Below are 12750 nucleotides of genomic sequence, written 5' to 3'. Positions count from 1 at the left end.
ACCAAACTTAAGCAGGTGTAACTGAAACAATTGCATATTCTTTCTCTGCTTGTCCTTGCCTTTGCTTCCCTGCCCTTCCTAATTTCCCCTATGTCAGATTTTAGAATGATTAGCTCTTTGGGGCAAAGGCTTGCCTTCATGCACTGCAATGGCTCTACATAAATAATGCTGATGTGCCCTAGCAGAAGAGTGTTTAACTACTGAGGGCCAGTCTCTGAGTTCCTCTCTGAATGAGCTCTGTATACAGCTCGTGTAACTGTTAATCTGGCAGGGCAGAGGCATGATGGGTTGCATCTGCACTTCTACAGATCTGCGAGTCCAGTGCACATCTGACTTGCACCATTTGCACTGGGCCTCTCATTCAACTGCACTGTTGGCTTTGTTTGTGTTGGATGGCACAACTGTAGGGCAATCAGGACCTGTCATAATGTGGCATTGAAGAGTCTGTGCAACAGAGTGTAACTGTTTTTATTCTTTTTTATTCTTTCTAATTGTTTTCTTTATTGTTCACTGCACAGGAATCTCTCTCTCTCTCTCTCTCTCTCTCTCTCTCTCTCTCTATATATATATATATATATATATACATACATACATACATATATATATACACACACACACACACACACACACAGAGAGAGAAAGTGTGTATATATATATACACACACACACAGAGAGAGAGAGAGAGAGCAGTTTATAAATAAATGAATGGAACCATTTGTCCTGCTCCTTGTTTTCTTGTTCATTTAAGGCAAAGTGAGGATACAACACACATGCTGTGTATAGAGCAGCTCCTCCCATACACACCCACCAGTTGGATGGGAACTTCTTTCCTTTGACATAGCTGGGAACCCTGCCCTCTGCTCTCTGCTGTGTAATCAGACTGTTTTTGCTGTACTACCTTTATTTTAATTGTTTACATTTTATTTATCCCCCATATGGAATTTAACAGATTAACTGTTCCTTTCTGAAATTGTACGATGGCTGATTGCTAATGCAATAAATTACCATCCTTCCTTCCCTTGACATAATACCACACTGCTGGGGAGGCCAACCCAGTGGGTGGGTCTGATTGCATGGGTCATCCCCACTGACCACCATCCCTCATGGGGAGAGAGACTGCCAACGAGGTAGGAAAGATTAATATGATCAGCCCTATCCAAGGTGCTGGAATATTCATACACTCTTGCCAGAACTGTGCAATCCCACCACAAAGAAGCAGCAGCTGTGAGAAGGGGACCACAGTAGGACACAGGGAAGGAAATGGTCTCTTGGCCCCCAAATATCAGGAGGATGCCAGGTTGGGGAAAGCTGCTCTAAAGTCTCCTTGTCACAATCCCTTGGGCTGGCAATATTGCCTCTCCCCTCCCCAATATGATCTCCAGATTGATGCAACTGCAGGGACAGACTTACTATGCAGCAGAGTCATTGAGCTGGTACTCGGCTGCTCGCTCCAAGCAGGCCTGAACGCCTCCATCTTTCCAGAGTTTCTTTATACAGTCCACTAGCTCTGGAGGCATGGTTCCCTCGTCGATGGAGTCAGCCAAGTTGAACAGCTGTCGGCCATCATCCTGTAAAGAGAGAGAGCCCATAAGATGACTGTGTTGCCTCAGTGACTAGAGGGGTAGCTATATGTGGGATTCAAGGGTTGAATCTCATCTGTGTTTGGTCTTGAGGACACACACACAACCCCCCCCCCCAATAACTGGAGGTTCAACTTTTTTCCTTGCTGGCTTGTGGAAACAGGTTTCCTTACAGGTCATGCATCAAATTACATAAAGATGCAGACAGAGAGAAAAGGGGAAAAAAATACTGGAGCTTCTGAGAAAAGGATAGGAAGTAATAAGTACAAATGGCTATAAATCAGCTTTGAGCTCAACATAGGAAAACTCCTATGGCTGATCAGAGGTTTGTCCACTGAAGTTGTGGAATCTTCTTCCATGGAGTATTATGAGAAGATGGATATTAGCATCTGTAGGAGATGCTAAAGTCAAGGGAATCTCGCCATAGCAGCAATGGTGGACATGGAAAGTGCCTGCATTTCCACACTGCAGCTCAGAGGGACACAGGTTTATGCATTACCATCTTGCCATGGGCTCTTCAGGTAGTCTACATCTTTCATAACATCTTTCCAGTACCATCAGGTGTTGGATGGTGGCTCAGCACCCTTTCACCAACACCGCACTCTGTCTTGCAAAATAAGTACTTTGCTCCCCACTATTAGTTGTGCCAACTACAAGTAAGCGAAGTGTAGACAGGATGCCATTTGAGGTCTTTCCTGACATACTTCTGTGGATGGGCTCCTGTGACTCCATGACTGATAATGCTCTCAAAAGGTTTTCTTTAACCACCAGGTGGCACCATCCAATAGCTGCTTCAGCCTGAGGAAGGAGGAAGCTATGAAACCTTGTTTGGGTTTTCTCACAGGTTATAAAATAGAGAAAGTGTGCAGCATTGTCTATTGAGATCACTGCTTCACTAAACTTTACTGTTCTGGTGCTGGGATAGTCTTTCCTTTTTATATCCTTTTTTTCTTTAAACATTCCATGGAACTATAAATAGGAGGCTATCAAGTGGCAGTGACACACCAGTTTTATGGGTGTGGCAAGACATATATTGGCCTTGAGAGTGAATAAAGAAGCATTAATAGTAGTCTTTCTTTCTCACATCAGATTAACCACAGTGTGCACAGCCTGATCAACACACAATCATGTCCTGTGCAAGAATGAGGAATTGTTTCCAGCAGCCTTCCCTAAGCTGGCACCCTCCAGATGTGTTGGACCACAACTCCCATAATTCTGGGAATTATGGGAGTTGTGGTCCAACACATCTGGAGGGTGCCAGCTTAGGGAAGTCTGGTTTCCATAGTTACAAATGCTCTGTGTCTATCCACCCCACACTCCTAGCCATCCTCAATGGTTTAAGACTGACCCCTCGGCTTGTGTCAGCATAATCTATCCCCAGAGTGGACATGGCTCTGATGATGGCTAGGATGGACTGTAGTATGTTGCCATATATGACCGCTTTGAACTCCATACATTCTTCTTCTGTGTAACCATCTTGATGGATAATCCTGTGGTAAGAAGAGAGAAACACAGTCCCCTCATGTGAAATACCACTGTAGATTTTATTTTACACATATGCCAGTTTCATAGAGGCAGACAAGAATTAATGGCAGCTCTTCACCTACATGGAAGTAAACATACCTAGTCTATGACACCATAGAAGGGGGAGTAAAACCTGCTTTCAACCCTGACACTTAGATCAGCATGTCTTGGGTGAAAGGCAGATTTTAGCCTCTGCCTGAATTGTGCTCTTGAATGCAACTGTTTTACATTTTCCCATGGAAGTGAATCTCTCCCATAAATTGTGTGGCAGGAAGTAAACTCTGTCCATCTCACTGCTGTAATCTGCCTTGAGCTTCTGGAATCCTGAGAGATATAGCTAACCTGGACAGACATTTTCAATAAGATGATGGTATATATTTTGTAATGTAGGGAAATGTATCTCTTGCCAGGATGCCTCCTTCTTACAAAAGGGAGTGGGGAAAGGAGCATATCGACTTGGTTTGTATGATCGAACAGCCCACTGTGGCTTAAGCCACAACAAGCTGTGGTGTGTGTGGGCGGCCATTTTGAACGCCCGGCTATGGCTTGTCATGTCATGTGAACCTGGGGACCATGGGTTATGCAAGGGTTAAACAACACTTACATAAACCATAGTCTGTTGCTGGGTTATATGAGGGTTGTTTAATCTTTGCATAACCCATGGTCACCAGGTTTGCATGAAACAACAAGCCGCAATCAGGCATTGAATGTGCAAAACCCTCCCAGCACACACTGTAGCCCACTGTGGCTTAAACAACCTATAGTGGGCTGTTTTGATCATGCGCCCTGGCCCATTGTTTTTGCCCTTATGGTGTTTCCTTTTTTTCTGAGATGAATTTGTAGCAGCAGGTGGCTTGCTTCCCACTATGACCACTGCTGGACTATACAATTATGGCAACTAAAATATCAGTTTTGCAAGTCCATGTTATATCATTAAAGCTCATTTGGTGTGGGAAGGATATTAGTAGGAGTATTTCAACACTGGTTACTGACACAATGAATATCCCTCCTTTCTTCCTTTATCAGTTGCATTTTCCTGGTAGTATTTTGGTATTCAACCCAATTTAATTTCCACAAAGTAAAAACTATCCCAGGGGAAACAGTGCTGAAGGAAGAATAACTGTGTGGTGCCTGTCTTTGTTATACTTTCATTTGCATACACATTTCAAAGGGCTTAGAAAACTGCTATTCTTGGACTTATTATGGGAGTTATTTAAACCATGTGCAGGGAAATTGATGTTGATTGGTCAATACATATGCTGTAGTATGAAGAGGAATTTCCTCCTTATCCTGCTCAGGGTCTGTTTATGAAGCAAACCATTGCTCCTTGTTGTCTTAGCTTGGTTTAACTAAATACTATTTTTATTTGTGTTTTAAGCCTTCCATAATCTGTTAAGGTTATTTGCCTCAGCTCAATCCTGTTGCCAGCAACACTATGAAAGTGCCTAAAAATGTTCTATGCTGGGCTGATATGAGATAGCACCTGGAAGAAAAATGCTCAAGAACACAATGCTTTTCTGGGCTCCTGGTCCCCAAGATGGTACTCACTTCATTTGTTTGACAATTGTACTCTTGCCTGACTCGCCCGCACCTGGAAAGGAGTAAAAGGAAATGGATTAATGCCAGAATATGGGGAAAGAAGGACATACAGACTGATCACTTTGCAAACATGAGGAGTTTTGTGTTCATTCTTAATTATTTATTGTTTTCCTGCTGGAATTACTTTCCATTGCTAAGTTCACTGTTAGCAACAGATTCAGACATTATATCACTTGGCTTACTTGAGCTAATAAATGTGAGTGACCTTCTCATACGGGTGGTATAGAAGCATAGGTGGAGATTTGTGGCTTCCTGTTCTGTGAACAAGGAACAGTCTGTCATCTCAGAAAAACCTCCTCCTCCTCTGATGAGTATGTGAGCAGACACTCGCAGGGACAAGTGGCTTGAGTAGGCTGGTTGTTATATCGTCTGAAGCACCACCAAGGGTGACCTATTAAATATTACAGCAGCAGCACAGGAGCCTTGAGAGTTGTAAATGTCACTAGATGTGCTAAATTAACATACTTTATTTGTGTTTCTATCCAGTGAAACATCTGAAAAGTGGAGAGTGTGAGATCTTGTGTACATTCCGACTTTTGATTTGATAGTCTAGTCATGTTGAAAAAGACAAAGGTAGCAAGCTGGGATGTAAGGTAGGTAGCAAGAAGAAGAGGAAGGAGGAAAATGGATAGCAATAGGAGTGTAATCTAGCCAATATAACCATCCAAAGGGTTTGAGACATACTTCTTGAAATGTTATGGGAGATCTTTCAATCTACTGTGACCCTGAATTTTGGCAATGGCTCCCTGGATGTTGTGTGCAGTAAGTGGGAGTATGAAGGCTCAAGCCAGCTTTAAAGTCCAGTCTCAGATATCTGTGAGGACAAAGGCTTGCACAGAAGTAAGAGCAAGCCAGTCTGCACATGGTTGGAGGTATTCTTCATATCACCACTTCACATATCCCAAAGTTGAACCCTTCCATTAAAAAAGGTTCCAAAGCTCTTTCAAATGTAGGTCCTGTCTGGAACTTTATTTATAACTCCAATAAAACCTGTTGCTGTTGGACTTGACTTGTTAATACACTGTTGCTACATCAAGCAGTAATATGTTCTGTGTTAATCATCTTTCTCTCTACATCATTCTTCTTAAGGGCTGCTTCATCTATTAGGCCTAGTCTACATATGCGGCAGAATGAAGTGGTAAGTGTTTTGATGAGGTTGAAAGGGCTGTACTACTTGAGGCTGTAGGTGGGAATTCCATTTTTTAAATGCCTTCCTATGTTAAAACCAAGTCAAATAATTCCAACCCTGCCCCCCTGGAAAACACTGTCAGATTTGGCCTTTAGCTATATGAATTTTAGTGGGGTATTTCCCCTTGTCCAAAACAACAGCAACACCCACCCCACCTGCATATTTATTTCATTCCTGTAGCCATGCTGGCTCCCATCCTGCATCAGTCCTCCTGTAATGGAATAGCTGGTAGCTTTGCTGAAGGAGGGTCTCCTTATTTTGGGGTGGCTTGGTCTTGAATGAGCAATTTAGACCCATTAGCTTTACAAAAGACCTGGCTCCTGGTGGCAATGAAAGTGGCTAGAACTGTTTTCTTGATATGGCTCAATACAATTGCCTGAATTTTGGACTCCCCTTCAGCTTGTGTCTATGGGGTTTGTCATGATGAGTGCCTGCACTTCAAAATTACCACCACACTGCTGGCTGGTACACAATCCTGGGAGGAAGGGTCAAGGTAGGAGGAAAGGTGAAGAGCTTCATAAACGGAAAACCCAAGAATTAAAACAGACAGTGGATACAGAAGGGCCTGTTGTATGGAAGAGGCCATGTGGTTGCGGGCTAAGCACAGCACGGGAAGGCTCCACACAGTGATTTGCCCTGCATCCAGTTGTATTCCCATATTAACTTACTTCTTTGTAATTACTTTGCCTCTTTCTTTTATTGCCTCTTGTAGCCACTGCCACAGCCATTCCTCTTCTCCTCTCTTGTACTTCATGCTGGGAATAACATGACCCATACTCTTTTGCAAGGAACAAAGGCACATAAAGAATGCTTCATTTCGGAACATTTTCTGTTCTTGAAGATAGCAAGAACGACATTGCCCTGGGGCTGGAGAGCAGAAGGGAAATACACTGGCTTCTGCCATCAGCCAGAGGACCTAGAGCCACTGAGAGGCTGCACCCCTACTTCCCAGGAAAAACATCAAGCCATGGTCATTGTACATGTTACTTTTCTTTTTTTATAAAGAGGCAAAGAAGCCTGGCAAAGATCCCGCCTGACCTCCTCCACCTGGATCTTGTTTACTCTTCATCGGTGTATTCTTTGTGCCGACTCCCTCCTTGGTCCCCCCCTCCCCACCGCTCCCCCAATACTGGAAGCGTGCATGCCTAACACACTTGAGAGTGTTTTGTGGAATACGACTGAGTGAATGTCATGGCACCTATTGGGTAGTGCCCATGACATCACTAGGGACAAGCAGCACAACTCCACCGCAGGAGACCTTTTCAGATTTCATGAAGAGGGCACCGGAAAGAGGAGAGAAGGTTCACAGCAGGTTTCAAAGGGGGCAATCCTCTGCATGTTTAGACGGGGAAAAGGCCTACAACTCCCAGCATTCCCCAGCCAGCTTTGCTAGGCCTTTTCTCCATCTAAACATGCATAGGATTGCACCCAAAGTGTATTTTAAGAGCAGTTGTCATGGTTACTTTTTTAGACTTCAGTAAGCACAAATATGGGTATAATCACATGTCATCTGGAATATGCTCCCTATGCTTCCCTAAATAGCACTGCTATTCACTCCCCCCATTGTTTGCACCTTGTGGCATGCGTTTTGAAAAGTTTTAAATTTTATTTACTACTCTAGAGGTTCAGCACTCCCCTGCTGTACCAACTAGGGGTGGGAGTGCTAACCTCCTCCTGCCCCCCAATCAGCACACAGGAGCATGGAGATCCTCCTCCAGCAAAGCTACCGGCTGTTCCATTACAGGAGGACTGATGCAGGATGGGAGCCAGCATGAATACAAGAATGAAATAAACATGCAGGTGGGGCGGGTGTTGCTGTTGTTTTGGCAAGGGGAAATAGCCCACTAAAATTCATATTACTGAGGGCCAGATCTGTCAGTGTTTTCTGGGGGGTGGGGGGTGGACTAATTTCCATAGCTACAGTCATTTGTAACAGTTCATTGGAATGGGTTATTCCTGTAGCTTGCAACAAAGACAGTCCTATAAACTGGTCTGCCCATGCATCCCCACCACGACATGGAAGATTTATTTCTGTAATCACTGTGAATCACACATTTGGGAGAATTATTTCCGCATGTACTCATCCATAAAAATAATTCCAAAAGCCAACCCAGTGATGAAAAATGCTGTGGTAGAACTGGCCCAGAACTGATCCATCTTGAGAGCACCCTAAGTCAATTTTTGATCGTACAGATTTCATAGTATTTGGCTTTTTGCAAAACATGGCACTACTGTGAATAGGAGCAAGCAATACTTTTTAGACTGCAGTCCTATCCCCACTTGCCTGGAAGTAAGCCCCATTGAACCCAATGGGATTTACTTCTGTTTAGAGATACATAGGATTATACTATAAACGCCCCCTCCCTCACACACCATGTATTCAACCATACCTAAATCAGCAGTTCCAGTTTTAGTAAGGGCCAACAGGCCTAAGCTGAGATGTGGGCCATTAAAATAGTGATCTCATGTTTCTATTTTTATAAGTCTGTTTAAATACTGTGATATTCTTAACACTGCAACACTGATTCATATCTTAACTTTACCAGTGCTGGTTCATATTTTACTCCAAATCAATAGATCTTTGCATCGTAGGTGTGCTAGGCTGGATGCTTGGATTCATGAGGCTCCCTCTCTTAACTGTGATTTCTTCTTCTCTTGCCCTTCAGTCTTCTTCAGCAGCCATGGTGACATTTCCTCATCTCATCACTTTGAACTGCTTATTCCAAAACAGGAAGCTGCTTAGAATTAGGGCTTAAACGCCCTGATTCCGACGTCCTTGCAGTCACCTGGATGAATCCCTGTTGCACAAAGGCAGGAAACATGCTATTTGCCTGCACAGGCATCACTGTTTGATCTATGCCGCGGTAGCTATTTGATCCTCACTGTTCTTGTTCCTAGGGAAGTGTTATCTCAAGAAGCCATTCTGTAGGAGCAAGGGCAGAAGAACGTGTTTCCTTCCCATGTGTGAAGACACCTCCAGCAACCCATAGCTCCTCGTACCTTTGGTTTCCGATTTTTCCAGTTTAGTGCTGGCTTTGCTGAAGAGCACCAGTGACAACACTATTTCCTGGTGTATGGAGGATGCCAGGAGTGTTCTTATCTTGGTGTCTGAATCCCCCATGGTGGGGTGGGTGAATAGATTCTCTGGCCTTGGAGTGAAATCTGTGTTCATGTATTCATGTATAGCCCATCTTCCAGGAAGTATAGCCCGTGGTCTGACGTGATTTCTTCGTAGCTCCGCTTGGCGGTATTATTTGTTCCCACATGGATGAGAAGACTTCACGTCAGACTTTGAAGCTTTGGGAAGGAAACTCAAGAACTTTGCAGCCCAGATAGTTTTCTCATCCATCCTTCCAGAAGTTAGAAGAGGGATAGAAAGGGAACGAAAAATACTCCAGGTGAATGACTAGCTACGAAGGTGGTGCCGACGAGAGCTTCTGGGACCACGGTCTATACTTCCTGGAAGATGGGCTGTTGGCAAGGGATGGGTTGCACCTCACAAAGGCTGGGAAGAATGTGTTTGGCCACAGCATGAAGAACTTCATCAGGAGGGCTTTAAACTGAATCCTACGGGGAAGGGAGATGTAATGTTGGGGGTAACAATGGATGTAGGCGCATGCACTGCAATGGAGAGAACAGCTCTGATAGCACCCAATAATAGTCTTCAGACACATGTAGGAAGAAAGCCATGTCTTTCTACACATGGTCTTCGATGTCTATATACTAATGCCCAGAGTATGGGAAACAAACAGAACGAACTTGAACTCTTAATACAGGAGGGAAATTATGACTTGATAGGTATAACTGAGACTTGGTGGGATGACTCTCATGACTGGAATACAGCAATTGAAGGATATAACTTGTTCAAAAAGAACAGGAGGAACAGAAAGGGAGGTGTGGTTGCACTGTATGTGAAAAATACATATCTCTGCACAGAAATACAGGAGGATGAGCTTGGTAGCCCCATAGAGAGCATCTGGATCAAAATAAATGGAGCAAAGAATAAAAGGAACCTGGTGGTCGGAGTCTACTACCGACCACCCAATCAAGGAGAAGACGAGGATGAAACATTTGAAAAGCAAATAGCCAATGTTTTAAGGAAGCATGATGTAGTAGTAATGGGGGACTTCAATTTCCCCGATATTTGTTGGGAGACAAATTCTGCAAAACATGGCCCCTCCAGGAAATTCCTGACTTGTGTGGCGGATAACTTCCTCCTACAAAAAGTAGAGGAAGGAACTAGAGGATCAGCTATCCTTGACTTGATACTAACCAACAGAAATGACTTAGTGGATAAAGTAGCAGTTACAGGAACCCTGGGGGAAAGCGACCATGTTGTACTTGAGTTCTTGGTTCTAAGGGAAGCAAAAGCCGAGTGCAGTCAAACGCGTAACCTGGATTTTAGGAAAGCTGATTTTAATAAACTCAGAACAATGATCAGTAAGGTCCCATGGCAAATGACGCTAATGAGGAAAGAAGTCCAAGATGGGTGGGAGCTTTTAAAAAAGGAAATTCTTAAGGCACAATTACAAACAATTCCAACAAGAAGAAAAGGTGGAAGACAACAGAAGAAGCCAATGTGGCTTCACAAAAAGCTTAGAGATGACCTGAAAACAAAAAAGGACACATACAGGAAGTGGAAAGAAGGCCAAGTAACAAAGGAAGAGTACAGGCAGGTAGCACAGAATTGCAGGGATGGCGTCAGGTAGGCAAAAGCTGAGAACGAGCTGAGGTTAGTGAGGGATGCTAAAAACAACAAAAAGGCTTTCTTCAGCTACGTGCATAGTAAAAGGCAGAGGAAAGAAATGGTGGTTCAGCTATTAAGTAAGGATGGCAAAATGATAACAGATGACAAAGAAAAGGCAGAGGTGCTCAATTCCTACTTTGGCTCAGTTTTCTCCCAAAAGAGGGTCTATGACCCCCCTGGCAAAGGCGAAGTATAGGCTGAAGGGGCAGGATTGCAGCTTGAGATCGACAGGCATATGGTCAAGGAACACCTCATTACTTTGAATGAGTTCAAATCTCCAGGACAGATGAACTGCATCCTAGAGCAATAAAGGAACTGGCAGAAGAACTCTAAGAACCGCTCTCTATTCTCTTTGAGAAATCATGGAGGACGGGGGAAGTGCCAGATGACTGGAGGAGGGCTAATGTTGTCCCTATCTTCAGAAAGGGTAAAAAGGAGGAACCTGGGAACTGCAGACCAGTCAGCCTGACATCAATCCCTGGGAAAATTCTGGAGCAGATCATAAAGCAATCCATCTGGAAGCACCTTGAAAACAATGCAGTGATTACTTGAAGCCAACATGGATTTGTCAAGAACAAGTCCTGCCAGATGAACCTGATCTCATTTTTTGATCAAGTAACCTCCCTTGTGGACTGTGGGAATGCTGTAGACATCATATACCTCGACTTCAGCAAAACATTCGACAAAGTGCCCATGATATCCTGATGAGCAAACTTGCTCGAAGTGGGCTAGATGAAACAACGATCCGGTGGATCCACAGTTGGCTACAGAATCGGACTCAAAGAGTGCTTATCAATGGGACCTTCTCAAACTGGGGAGAGGTAACGAGTGGGGTACCGCAGGGCTCAGTCCTGGGCCCAGTGCTCTTCAACATTTTTATTAATGACTTGGAGGAGGAGGTGCAGGGAATGCTGATCAGATTTGCAGATGACACAAAATTGGGAGGGATAGCTAATACTTTGGAAGACAGAAACAAAATTCAAAGTGATCTGTATAGACTGGAGCACTGGGCAGAAAACCACAGAATGACATTTAATAGGGATCAATGCCAAGTTCTGCATCTAGGAAAAAGAAACCAAATGCACAGTTCCAAGATGGGCGATACGTGGCTCAACAACACTACAAGCGAGAAGGATCTTGGAATTGTTGTCGATCACAAGCTGAATATGAGCCAACAATGTGATGTGGCTGCAAAAAAGGCAAATGCTCTTTGGGGCTGCATTCATAGAAGCATAGCTTCCAAATCCCAGGAAGTACTAGTTCCCCTCTACTCAGCACTGGTTAGGCCTCATCTGGAGTACTGTGTCCAGTTCTGGGCACCACACTTTAAGAAGGTTGCAGACCAACTGGAGAGGGTTCAGAGGAGGGCAACAAAGATGATCAGGGGACTGGAAACAAAGCCCTATGAAGAGAGACTGAAAGAACTGGGCATGTTTAGCCTTGAGAAGAGAAGACTGAGGGGAGATAGGAGAGCGCTCTTCAAGTCCTTGAAAGGTTGTCACAGAGAAGAAGGCCAGGTTCTCTTCTTGATCATCCCAGAGTGCAGGACACGGAATAATGGGCTCAAGTTCCAGGAAGCCAGATTCCGACTGAACTTCAGGAAAAACTTCCTGACTGTTAGAGCAATACGACAATGGAACCAATTACCTGGAGAGGTGGTGGGCTCTCCCACACTGGAGGCCTTCAAGACGAGGCTGGACAGCCATTTGTCAGGGATGCTCTGACTTAGATTCCTGCATTGAGCAGGGGGTTGGACTCGATGGCCTTGTAGGCCCCTTCCAACCCTACTATTCTATGATTCTATAAGAAAGGGATACCTGTCAGTGGGCTTTATGAGTGCAAGCAGCCTTTCAGTCACGTCTCTAATCTGTCCTCCCGGGAGACAACATACCTGGTGAGTCCACGGGTCTTCACGACATACTTGGGTCTCGATCCCACGCAGCAAGGAGTCCCCCACTACAATCACTCTTCTCTTCTTGTTGTTGTAGGCCTGGGTTTCATCACCTCTGTTTGACTGACCTTCAGCCTCTTGCTCACTCTCATGTAGGTTCCCCTGTGATTCTTCCTCTACAGGCTGTCCTCCAGTCTCATCCGCAAGTACCTGGAATCGG

At 44.3% G+C, this 12750-nt stretch overlaps 1 protein-coding gene across 1 annotated transcript in view; it reads right to left on the bottom strand.

Moving 5' to 3' along the window:
• GNAT2 (G protein subunit alpha transducin 2) overlaps positions 1-12750 on the bottom strand; it is a 31399-nt gene that overhangs the window by 14916 nt on the left and 3733 nt on the right. The window contains exons 2-4 of the mRNA XM_084852866.1: positions 4653-4695; positions 2929-3070; positions 1411-1568 (exon numbers count right to left, since the gene is read on the bottom strand). Of these exons, the coding sequence (XP_084708992.1) occupies positions 1411-1568; positions 2929-3070; positions 4653-4695 (343 nt within the window). The remainder of the gene's footprint in view (positions 1-1410; positions 1569-2928; positions 3071-4652; positions 4696-12750) is intronic.

This window comes from Heloderma suspectum, chromosome 4, assembly GCF_057233095.1.
Source record: "Heloderma suspectum isolate Gila_16-S chromosome 4, 16-S_ref, whole genome shotgun sequence".
NCBI classification, from domain to species: domain Eukaryota; kingdom Metazoa; phylum Chordata; class Lepidosauria; order Squamata; family Helodermatidae; genus Heloderma; species Heloderma suspectum.
The sequence above is the reverse complement of the archived record's forward strand: the minus strand, read 5'-3'. Positions and strand labels throughout refer to the sequence as shown.